The sequence below is a fragment of the Aulostomus chinensis genome, chromosome 4 (genome assembly GCF_037954235.1).
Source record: "Aulostomus chinensis isolate RoL2024-O1b breed Wild chromosome 4, RoL_Achi_v1.0, whole genome shotgun sequence".
Lineage (NCBI taxonomy): Eukaryota > Metazoa > Chordata > Actinopteri > Syngnathiformes > Aulostomidae > Aulostomus > Aulostomus chinensis.
This window is the reverse complement of record NC_141323.1, coordinates 3,432,899-3,444,869: the sequence shown is the minus strand read 5'-3', so window position 1 is coordinate 3,444,869 and position 11,971 is coordinate 3,432,899. Positions and strand designations below refer to the sequence as shown.

The 11,971-nt window shown below is 42.8% G+C and overlaps 1 protein-coding gene across 1 annotated transcript in view; it reads right to left on the bottom strand.

Moving 5' to 3' along the window:
* Positions 1-11,971, bottom strand: part of syn3 (synapsin III) — a 119,626-nt gene that overhangs the window by 7,375 nt on the left and 100,280 nt on the right. Inside the window, exons 8-13 of the mRNA XM_086201089.1 lie at positions 8,658-8,800; positions 7,272-7,346; positions 7,014-7,116; positions 1,524-1,655; positions 335-353; positions 96-252 (exon numbers count right to left, since the gene is read on the bottom strand). Coding sequence (XP_086057215.1) covers positions 96-252; positions 335-353; positions 1,524-1,655; positions 7,014-7,116; positions 7,272-7,346; positions 8,658-8,800 — 629 coding nt within the window. The remainder of the gene's footprint in view (positions 1-95; positions 253-334; positions 354-1,523; positions 1,656-7,013; positions 7,117-7,271; positions 7,347-8,657; positions 8,801-11,971) is intronic.

The window sequence follows — 11,971 nt, the reverse complement described above, 5'->3', positions numbered from 1 at the left end:
TTGGAGCGACTGCAGCAGGAAAACATCCTGAATGTAAGGTTCCCTAAACCTGAAGAAGGCGAATGGGTGTGATATCACTGAAACGTCAGTCTCACTTTAGCTGTGGCGACTGTTTCGGAGCTCCAGGTCCAGAGGAAGCGGGAATGGGTCCGGGTTGGAAGGCTTGACTGGGTGAAGTGGTGGCTGAGCGGGCTCGCTGAGGTGAACCTTGGGCTGACTGGGAGGGCGAAGCGGAAGCAGAGCGGTGTCCCCCTGCAAGAAACACACAATCTCATCAGTTGTTGACCGTAATGCAGCAGCAGGAGTCTGTGAGACAGAAGAGAGGCTGTCCTACCTCGCCTGGGCTGTGTGGTCTGCAGACAGACAAATACAGAGAGACAGTCAGTGTTTAGCAAGAGACCATCACCTTTAACTTTACTTCTAATTGTGTTAGCTCTGCTAGCTTCAGGTCAAACATTTTACTTCTAATGACACTTGCCATCAAAGTAGATGTGGTGGTTAAGTAGCAGCAGGAACCATAGCAAAAGTATTTACGGTTACGTATTTACTCAAAAAGGTTGTTTTGTTGTAGTAGAAAAAAAATATGCGTGAACTCCTATACTGCTCAGTCTGTAATGAAAGTATTAAATTTAGTAGTACTTATACAAAATACAAGATCGTATTAGAGTCAACTTGTGACTCAAATCAGTGGGCTGGATTAGTTTACTACACTAATGCTACTATAATCAACAGCATTTGCTAAGAGCATGCTAATGATAGTTACATTACTTGTAAGTCAAACAATTATTACCAAGTATGTTATTAATAGTTATTAATATTCTAAGATGGATTAGTAATAGTATTAATAACGACATCAGCATTTCATTTGCAGTAGTAAATGTAACATCAATAGCAGCCGTGTGACAGGAAAACTATAGCTGCAGTGGTTGACTTTGATTCTGTGCTAATGCTACTAGCGTCAATAACATTACTTGCTACAAAAAAACAGCTAATGCTAGTCCCAATAGTACTATTACTCATAATTTCAGGAACAAAACAGTTACAACCTGGTATATTACCTGATATTGGCATTAATATACTAAGTTGAAATAGTAGCAGCATTAAAAGTAATACCACCAGTGGTGTTATCACTTGAAGTTGTAGTAGCATGTGGTAACAATGGTACAGTAGTATCAGCAGGTGAAGTGATTACTGCTACTACACATCCAGATAACATCAAGCTAATTCCACCTGCATACAATAGTACTTTTACTAGATTATTTGGCCAACTATCAGTTATTAGCAGGAGTATTTTAACTAGCAGTAGCAGCAACACTAAAAGTGATATTAGTAACTGTGGTGACCAGGTCAATTAGCAGTGTTAGTCAGCATTAGCATGAGTTGAAGCGGGTGGTTAAAGTAGTGGAACTAGATATGCAAATGTGAGGGAGCAACACTTGGAGGCTACTAATGAGTAGTAGAAGTAATAACTGAGGTCGTATGGTATCAACTGTACTTATAGATGATGTCTGGAGAAGTGTCACCTTGACAGAGGACGGCTGCGGTGTGGAAACTCCCAGCAGCACCTGGGCCATCTTGTGGATGACCAACTCCGTGATCAGCTGTTTATCTTCCTCCACATGTTCACCAATCAGAGGCATGGAGCTGTCCATCACCTACGGAGCCAAATAAAACAGCCTATCAGCCTTCAGTCCATGGACAGTGGCAGGTTCTCAACTGAGTCCCATCACTACTCCGCCACTAGATGGCAGTATTGTATATTTTATTTTAGAGACTCAGTGTGTGCTCAGTGGTTGGAGGCTCAGCGCTGTCTCCCCAGTAATGAAGATTGACTTCAAGCACAATTTATGACAGGATGTATTCGGCATGATGCTGACTGTTGTTTGTTCCCATGCACCACTCTGCTCCCCAGGAAGCTTCTTGTCCTGCATTTGCACTATCATTTCCTACTCAGAGCAGCAACAAACACTGCTGGTTAGTTTTTTTCACTTAAGTTGGCTCTGTTCAGGCATTCTTCAGCATCTCTGGTTCACATAAATCAACATAAAAGAGAAACTTGAGTTGTTTACATGTGAAGCCCTTTTCTTCATTCAATGTTAGAGATGATGCACGCCTTATCTTTTGAAGTACGAGCCTCTAATTGGCAGAAAGCAAGGAAAACTACAATTTTAAATGGGCAAAGGATAAAATGTGACTGCATCCGTAAATATTATGTTGCCCCGGGTATGACTTGGCAGGGCACAGGCCACATGTATTGCCACACAAATAATCGACTTCAAAACAAAAACTTTCCCACCACTGCAGCTCACATGCAGGCGCATGTGTACAGGAGAACCACAGAGCACATGAGGCTAAGAGAGCTGCTATCCTCCTCCCTGAGGACCAAAACAAACAGGAACAGAGAAGTGTGGCTGCTGGCAGCGCTGACCCAGTGTGGTGAATGTGAGGCTGCTGCACCGCGCCCCAGCCACAGGCTGTAAACTCAGCGCCGGGCACGCATGCATGTGCTGATCCTCTCACCCAGTCATGTGCCACAGAAAGCGTGCAGGGATCCCATTCCAAACAAATAAAGCACCAGTTCATTTCATTACGCAAAAGACTTCTTCCTCTCATAAAGACACAATTCATTGCAAGCTAATAAACAAACACGCTCATGACATCCTTTTCAAAATGTTCTGCATAGCAGCTGACATGTGGATCCACATCACCTACACAAACCTATGAGATCCACTTCAGGTACTGACAGCTGCTGGTTGGACAAACAGTGGACCAATCAGAGCTCTGCAGGCAAGATCAAATGTGTCACCTTCTTGAACAGCTAGCTGGCAACAGCTAGCTACCCCTAGTTGTGAAAATGAAACAGTCTGACAGGAAAACCACAACAAAAAATGCATTAAGCACGGATGGCATCGCTGTAAGTCAACTTACAGACAAAAAGGGTGCAATCACACTCTCACATCGCTCTGGGCCTGATCCGGCCTGAGCAAGCATACGTCATCACTGAGCTATACGCTTGAGCCTGACATTTGGTCAGGATTCCTGCGAGTCAGGATTTATTTGACTGAGTCACAGGTGTGGGATGGAATGAGAGAGTAATCCTAAAGGAACCAGATGGGAGTGAAGATCCACTCCTGTGTCAGGGTCCCCTGTACAAACTGAAATACATCCTGGGACTTAAGCTGAGAAGTTTGCATCCCAAACTTAACGGTAGACAGACAAGGAATTAATAAAAAAATATGTGCCTTCACACTTCATCTGCTGCAGAAAAGGGACATGAAACCATACTGTGTCTGGTCTAACGATCACATTAATAAAAAAAACTGGACTTCAATGTGTGTGTGTGTGTGTGTGTGTGTATATGCGCGTGCACTTTGGGTGTGTGTGCAAGTCCTAAAATAATTTCAGAGTTAATATTAAAAACCTTTACTGTAACTGCAGCTACAAAAATACCTCAATGATTCTGGAAAGGCCCGGTCAGACCTTCTCCCCGATCGAACCCTGCTGAATCCTGTCCCAACCATTCCCATAATTAATGGTTCATGTGGAAACAAAGCAAACCACAAAAGAAAAAAAACAACAACCTCCAAATATGACCAAAACAGGAGAATATAAAGGTCTTTTGGTCCCCACTCTGCTCTTATGTGTTTTTGCGATCTTTGATTTCATGCGGATCTTAACAGAACCACACTCATTCCCAAAGAACCCCTTCTTCCGTGTAGCCAGCTCCTTGGCTAGGATTTGGTGGTGTGGTGGGGTGTGGCATGGTGTATTGGCCAGTTGGGGCCTGGCGAACAACCACCAGGCCCCACTTCAAATGGCGGGTGGTGGCAAGCAGAGCCGGGATCCACCCTGCTGATTTATTAGGATACGGAGTCATCTAGCAGAAGACTTGCCACTGGCCTTTTCAGCTCTGGAACACAGAGGTGTTATTCTACACTTTTATTGAGCTGCACACTGTGTTCTGTCTGGACTATGTTCCCTGCAGTATGGGAACATTCACTTAGCACAACATGTGAAATGTGTTCATTCAAAATTACAGTACTTAGTCATAATCACACACTCATAATCAGTTAGAATAATGGAAAACAGTTCTGTAAAGTCACCGCGAAACGTAGGTGGATGATTCCATTGCCTACAGATAATTAGCAGTGTCGTTTTTGCATGTGGCTCAACAGGATCAGAAGGTTTGTAGTTCCATCCCTTGCTCTGATGTGTCCTTGAGAAAGACAAAAGCCACATTCTGGATGGATCCTGCTCCTAAATAAAGAGTGATAACATGAGCAACCCCCTCTGCTCTACAGATGCGAAAAAATGAAGCTCAGGAGGCCAGTATTTCAACTGACAGGTGCAACTCTGTCAGGGAAACAAATCAGGCAATCGACAAAATTTCATTTAAATTTTCATGCGCTTTGCATCAAAATCTAAAATCACAACAGGTAAGACCTGAGGGTTTGACTAAATCCTGGATATAAACACACAAACATAAAATTCCCACAAGGTTCTTTTGTAATGAAGACTGTGTTTATTTTTCCAGTAAACAGAATGGACCATGGACCTGGACAAAATCTAGCTCGCTCAGCAGGAAGCTAACATTGTGTTAGCGAGATTCAACGCTAACACCAACGTCTACAATTGACAACAGTCAATATAAGCTGTTTTGATGCTCCTGAGGGCGTGGCATGCTTTGACAGTGCACCTTTACTCAGATTATAGTTTCAGATGCATCATGGTTTATGGAGTTCTAACATTCTCCGCAAAATGTTGAAGTCACTCATTTTCATATTTCAATGTTTTTCAACTTGTTAAAAAAGTTGGCTGCTCCCCTGTTGCTATAGTAACACAAAGCCAGCATATCAATTTGTAAGGTGACCAGACAGAATGACTGGAACCAGGTGTTATATATGGTGTTAATCAAGAATAAATGTACACCCAGCAGCCAATCAGATTCAAGTACTCACCCAGATCGTGGTATAAGAGGCCGATATAAGTACCTGTACATTGCTGGCGAGGGGGACGCACATGTTATGTTGTGCAGTAAGAATTCAGCTCCATATCCGTTGCAGGCACTATGTTGTGGTTCACTTAATTATTCTGGGCTGTAATCTTGATTTAGAGGACGCTAACCCAGGTGTAAAACAGAGACAGCGGCAGATACAGCCGACAGTCATTCAGGACTATCCTGCTGTATTAGTCGCACAACCCGCAGTGCTGAACCTCCACCATCTCACTCAAGACTGGAATCTGCTTTTGCAAATATCAGCTGCAGTAAACTATTAATGAAAACACCCCATCTCCTTCCTCGTGAGAGGTGTCGAGGCCGATGTTTTAGAACAAAAAACAGACCTCCGCTGTGATGGACGGAAACGATCCGAGTTAATTAAATTCCATCAGATGGAGAGATAGAGGACAGAGAGGGGGAACTGTTGCTCAAGAGTTTATATTGTGTCATTTCTCTGTCCAGCTTGAAGACTACACATCTCTGAGGAGCCGTTTCCCAAAATAGTTTGATTTTTCAAAAACAGGCTCAGTTTCTCACTGCTGACCTCACCCAGCACAGATAGAGAGGAATGATGTCATGCTCTCAGCCTAAATATGGGCATGTCAGATGTACCAGACCAGTTTCCTCACATTTGAAGACGTAGGCTCCTGTTCTAAAATAAACGATTAACCCCACTTCCTTAATTCTCCCTCACACTGTCTCGCTACATAGAAAATAATCAGTCTTCAGCGTGTCAGGCCCTTCAGGGGTTTCCTGTTTTGCAATGACCTCTAAACAACAGGACTGAACCTGCCTGGGCATTTTACAAGCGTCTCTATTTGCCAGTGGAGAAAGTGACAACAGTGGCAGCAAAGGGAGTTTTTCCATCAGAGAAATATAAAGTCATGCCCTTTATCCAAACTGCATTGGTCTATTTTCAGATTCTGTAGGTGTGGAAATTGGCTTTCTTTGCCTCTTCTTGGATGGATTTTATGCTCGGGCAAAATGGCAGCTGTGAAAAGATGCAGTTGCTGTTTTCTCTGAGAGTTGACACCTTCATTCTGAGAGAGGCTGACACCAATGCTTGCTAAAATAGCTCTTGCTCTTGCTATCTTTAACCAAACCTGCATTTACGGACCTGTCCAGGCAGTTGAAACAAGTTGTAAACAAAATACGTGACAAATTATCAACTTGTTCGTGAACTTGTTAGCAACAGTTCTTTTTATCGTCCAGCAGACACAGAGCTAAAGTGTGTTAGCAGTCATTTATGTCATGTTTTTGCAAGTTGATAAACTGAATTAAAATTCTTTATCCTCTGGTCCTTCCTCTGTCCACTAGGAAAGGCTCTGCTATTTTCACATTCTCACATCACACACAGTTGTTGAATCCATTGATTAAATAAAACCAATCGTTAGCACACTTTTATGTTTCAACAACAGCATGCTATTTTTTGGAAGCAAGCCTTACAACCAAGGCAATGACACCCTTAAATTTTAGCAGCAAATTGCTTGCGGATTTATCACAGCGTGTAACGACTTTCACATCACACGTTGAAGTTGAGTCCATTGGTTAATAAAAATAATCCTGACTTTGTTTCAGAGGCTCACCCCCGCTTCAATGAAGTGCATCAATCGTCTTCTGTTTATCGGGCTTCATAAATGTGTACGTGAATATGAATCACTATGCTTGGCCCTCATGTTATTTTCACTCCTCGACTTGTTGGTGGTCTACAGGTGCACCGTTCTTTTCCAGCTGTGATGTCAGTATGTCATCCGCTGGGGCTGCACCCTTCCTCACGGACTTCTACCATGATATGAGAAATACCATCACTTAATCCGAGGTAACGTTCACGCTAAATTGTACAGGATGAATGTAAACGTCCCCTTCTTGTGCTGCTGACACATCAAATCCCAATTCTGCCATTTTGATAGTAATATTTTTCGTCAACCTTTGAAAAGCAGATGTTTTGGTTGACTCTTTCATTAACTTTCAAACATTTAACCTCATACAGAAGTCGCTCTGAAGACACACTGACCTCAATGATATAGTCATTGCCATCTTTTCCATGGACGGCCTTCACTGCGCAGATGTCCAGACCACCAAACATCTCAGCACAGGAGTCCACCCACAGCCGGTATCTGGAACAAAGGGACAGTGACTAATAAACTAATACATAATGATAGATTTGACACTGAAATGCAAAATGTTTGCATCTTCAAAGGGTGGGTGGTATCTCAGCAATATTTGTACAGAATAATTGTATGTCATCATGGATAATTCATAGATGCCTCACCTGTCAGTCATGGCGATCTGTTCCAACATGGCAGAGCCTGTGTTCGCTTTCCAGTTCCCAGAAATGGATGTCCTCCTGAAAAATCAAGAAAAAGGAAAACAACATCAGGGTATGAATCAATCTGCAGCCAGTTGGAAAGCTGCGACGCTCCACCAAACGTTAGTCACTCATAACTCCAAACAGGAAGCCTCACGGGAGCGATGATGGCCGCCATCCACACCTACAGTATGTTTGTGTCAGACCCATTTAAAGACATGCTTTCACGGTGAGGCCAGAGGGAAACAAGATGAGATAAGGCTTGGCTACTGGCTTGATCTGCTCTTGGTTAAATGATTGTTTAGAAACAAAGACTAGAGAGCAAAGTGGGCGTCGACTCGTACTGTTGCCATACGCTCTAATGATATTACTGAACAAGGTCTCGTGATGCCAGATGGGTGTGAGGCTTGGAGCGAGGAATGGGAGAAGGATTGTCCTGTAACAGACTGCAAGCATTGTTTCCCTCCTGCTGAAAACAATGTCCAGTCCCAGAACGCCTTATCTGTATTTATAGCCTTTATTACTATCTCCACCGTGGAGGTGATCTGTTTATCTGTCAGCATGATCACACAAAAACTAGGAGGCCGAATTTTACCAAACTCGGTGGAGGAGAGAAGCGTGGAAGAACTACGGAGGAACCTTTTAGGACAGTGGGTTTGGCCGAGTTCGCCTCGGTATGCGCTCTCTTAGTGACCTCAAAACATCGAATGAAAAATACGCCTACTCAGCTGAAGGTGTCAGGTCAAAAGCGGGTCCATCTTTTCCAACAGAATGTAGTTTTCTTGAAATTATGTTTAAAGCGATGCTCTTGTTGCTGGCTTGTAATATTTTGGAAAGCTCAGAGAGACTTCCTCGAGCTAAAGAGTGACACTCCGGTCTCCATTTTCTGGCAGAGAAAGCTATCACGAACAACTATCAACATGTGCTAACGTCACAGGCTCCGCTTGTGAAACAGTGGATAAATAGTTTAGAGCATCACACAACCTCTGTAAAACGACTCATTTACTGTCAAACTTTGATTCATTTACTCGAACATTTGCAAAGCCTACAGGATCCACACAGTGAAATTATTTATTCACATTCCAGTTAGCAGGAGGCTAATTGCTGAGCTGCTATTGACAGATTTTCACTCTTAAGGCAAACCTGACCCCCCTTAGAGGTTAAGAGGTTAGTGATCATTGTGTGGCCTTGTCCACATCATCAGGGCAAAATATGTTCCTACTGACACCTAGTGGAAACGGACAGTACCATCGAAGTGGTGTTGGATACTCTGAGGCATTAAATGGCCTGGTTGAAAATGTTGTTAGAATATTTTGACCCTGCAGCTCTTTACTGTCGGCACCAACTTACATGTAAGCCTTGTAGTTGTTGCCAATCTTCTGGATACGGATATCATACTTGGACTGGACGTAGGGCTCGGTGGTGGCATAGGTCCCGGCAAGAGCCACCACACTGGTGATATCCTGGAAGTCCTGTTGATTTTCAACTTTGATCTGTTGGAGAGACGCCCTTCATTAGAGAGCACCTAATTACAAAGCGTTCTGTTGGAAGCTGCTAGTGGTCGCATAGCATCCCAAAGGAATTTCACACTTGTACACTGGCAGGATAATGAAGGGTCCCTGGTTGGAAACATTTGCTGGGTTGGCTTTGAACTACGTCACCTCATCCCCATCAAGTGATTAGACTGTAGACTGGTGGCACAGACTGTGAGGAAATTACGTAACGGCAACCCACTGATACAATAATTAGCTGTTACTTGGGTATTTGTTCCCCTTGCTTTCACACAATTAGAAAACAGTGAGGTTTGATATGAAATCTCTCATTTCTTCACTGCATTTCCCAGGAACCCCCTTGTTTTTACATTTGTCTGTGTTGGTTATCTTTGGTTCTTCTTTACTTATCTCAGCTTCACAGTGTTCAAGGTTCATTCTTTCAGGTCATGGGAACCTGGATGATGTTAGAGACAACCTCATCAATCAAATGAATTCATCTATGACAGACAAGAAGTCTAAGATGCCAAATGATCAAGTCCAGAACTTCCAGTCACTCGTTACGGTCCCTTACACTGGTCCATCTCTTAGTAGAGAGGCAATTGGTGGGATGGGGGTGTGCCATCATCAATAAGAGACAAAGCAGATGGACAAAGACATGGAAAAGAGATTTAAGGGCATTCAAACTGCTCTTTTACGATGGAAAAAGTTGTGCACTTCAATGCATCTGCAGATTTGGCAATAATCGAAACATCGGAGCCATTTGAATATTCAAAAACTACACACGATATTCTGGGCCAACATCTGTACAATGTTTAAAATAATAGCCATTACTTTTAGGCTGATAGCCATGGAGCTGTTGAGTTTGTTTATGTTGTTTTTGTTGATCATTATTCCCACTTTTTTGTCAGAGAAACAACCTCAACGGTTTATCTTTGTCACACCATCCCTGAGGATGTCACTTCAACACATCGACATCAGCCTCCGCTATCACTGATGGTGATCTTATCTGCCAGTCATAGACGCTCCTCAACAGCTGGGCTGAAAACATGTTTACTTTAGTGATAAAACCTGTTTCAACAGCAGGACTATTTTCCCATCGGTTGGTTGATCATTCTAAGATGCAGCTTCAACCAATGCCGAATGTGCAGGGGAAACACATGTTTTTGTGGCAATATTCTAAATCAACATCGGCAGAAAGGGCTCAAAGGATAGTAGGGTCTTGTGAGGTCTCAGACTACTGTTAATCAAAAAAAAAAAAAAAAATAAAACAGTGAAAAAGACGAGCAAACAGTCAGGGTGGAACAAAGAAATCCTAAAGAGCTTTTATAAAATGAGGCAACCCTCTTAAAAACTCTTACGTTACTCATGTAAACGAACACCAGGAGAACAAACAAGAACGCGTCCAATGATAACAGAATAATAAAAGAAACTTTTAGCATTTTAAAGAGGGGACGGGGACTTTGATGGCGAGCGCGGTCCAATAAACAGTGTGTTCACTTTGATCAGTAATAACACGAATGTTGTGGTTTGGATCCACATGTAAAGTCGTTTTACTGCAACTGCAAAAGAGAGTATAACAGTTAGACAACCGAAGACAGAGAAACTGAATTTTTAAACATTTTTCATTGAGTTCCAAGCCAAGAAGCGCAAAAGCAGTCGAGTAACAACATAACTTCCTTTACATTCTTTTGATTATTTTTACCTTACACATTTCCACTCAGGAAAACAAAACACAAAAGGGCGTAGCTCCGTCCACATCCAAAGATTTAATCTAATGAGTACGGCTGATGTTTGTCAGACGTAAAGCTGCTTGTTTTCCTTCAGATGAGGTCAATTCTTAACATAATATGATCAAATATGTCAGGTATTTGCTCAAATGCAGGTTTAATATGGGCCAGTAATGGTTGCTGTTGTGTGGATGGTAACATTTTGAGATGCTGTGGAATTTCAATACATTTAAATTATGCCTCCTCTGTATGGATAGAAAATTGTAATATTACAAAATACCATCTATAATTAAAGACACAAATTCAGATGTGAAAACAGGACATTTCCTGGGAAAACAGGTCACCCTAACTGATGTTGGCAGTGAATTTGAACTACATTTAACTTAACACGGACAATGATGATGGCTACTATCTGGGATACAACTGCTAGCCTCCTAAATCCATCCTCAATGGTCAACTTTTGTCATTTCTAGGTCATGAAACGGTGCACACAGATGGGCTCCTTCATGCTGCAGAATACGCAATAAGTGGGATCAAGTTCAAACAACAAACTCTTCTGAAGTGACTGTGAATAAGAGTTCACATCCTGACTCCAGAGGTAGAACCTGACAGCTAGTAGCAGGCTCAGCACTGAGCTCCGAGTACGCTCATCCATCCAAAACATGACGCAATTCCTGATGATAAGGAATTTTATCTGGTATCCTCTGTTTGAACTTTCTCGTCCCTCAGCTTCATAATTCGTCTGTAAGGTTGAAAGCTGGTCTGACCCCAGGGCCTTGACCTGGGTCCGGGATCGAACCTGCGGTGCCTTTCATAATTCTTTCATAATCATAAATTACTGATCGTAAAGCTGACTCTCACGGCGCCAGGGTTGTCTATACGCGTAGCTGTGTTTAGACTACGTGAAGATCACATCTGTCTAGGAAGTTCTTATTCGGTATTACTGGGTAGTGCCCGACATTACTGGTATGACTGTTTACCAAGGTCGGACACAGACGTTCTGGGGGAGCTGCCTGGACCTCGTCTCACAGCGAACCTTGTACATCTGCTGTGGAGGTCCAGTAAAGCGTCCAGTGTGAACCATCTCTGAGTCTCCGTGTCTGATGAACTCCTCCATCACACAAAATTCCTCTACACCTGAGAGTCACTAAACAAACAACTGAACAAGTGATGCAAACAGAGAGTAAAAAGGTAAGAAGCCAGAGAAGGTGAAACACTGGCACTGAGATGAAGAACTGGTGGAAAAACTCATGTCACATAAACTAAAACATGTCACTGGAAAATGGTGCGATGAGCTTAGGTCTGCCAGTTACGTCAATATTTGTCGAATGAAGCCTGCTATTTGAGCAGCCACATTTAAAAAGGTACAGCTGACTAAGATGCATGTGGTGCCTGGTTTGATTTCAGTCAGGGATGTCTCTCCCTTCCTCTCCTCTCCGCCCCA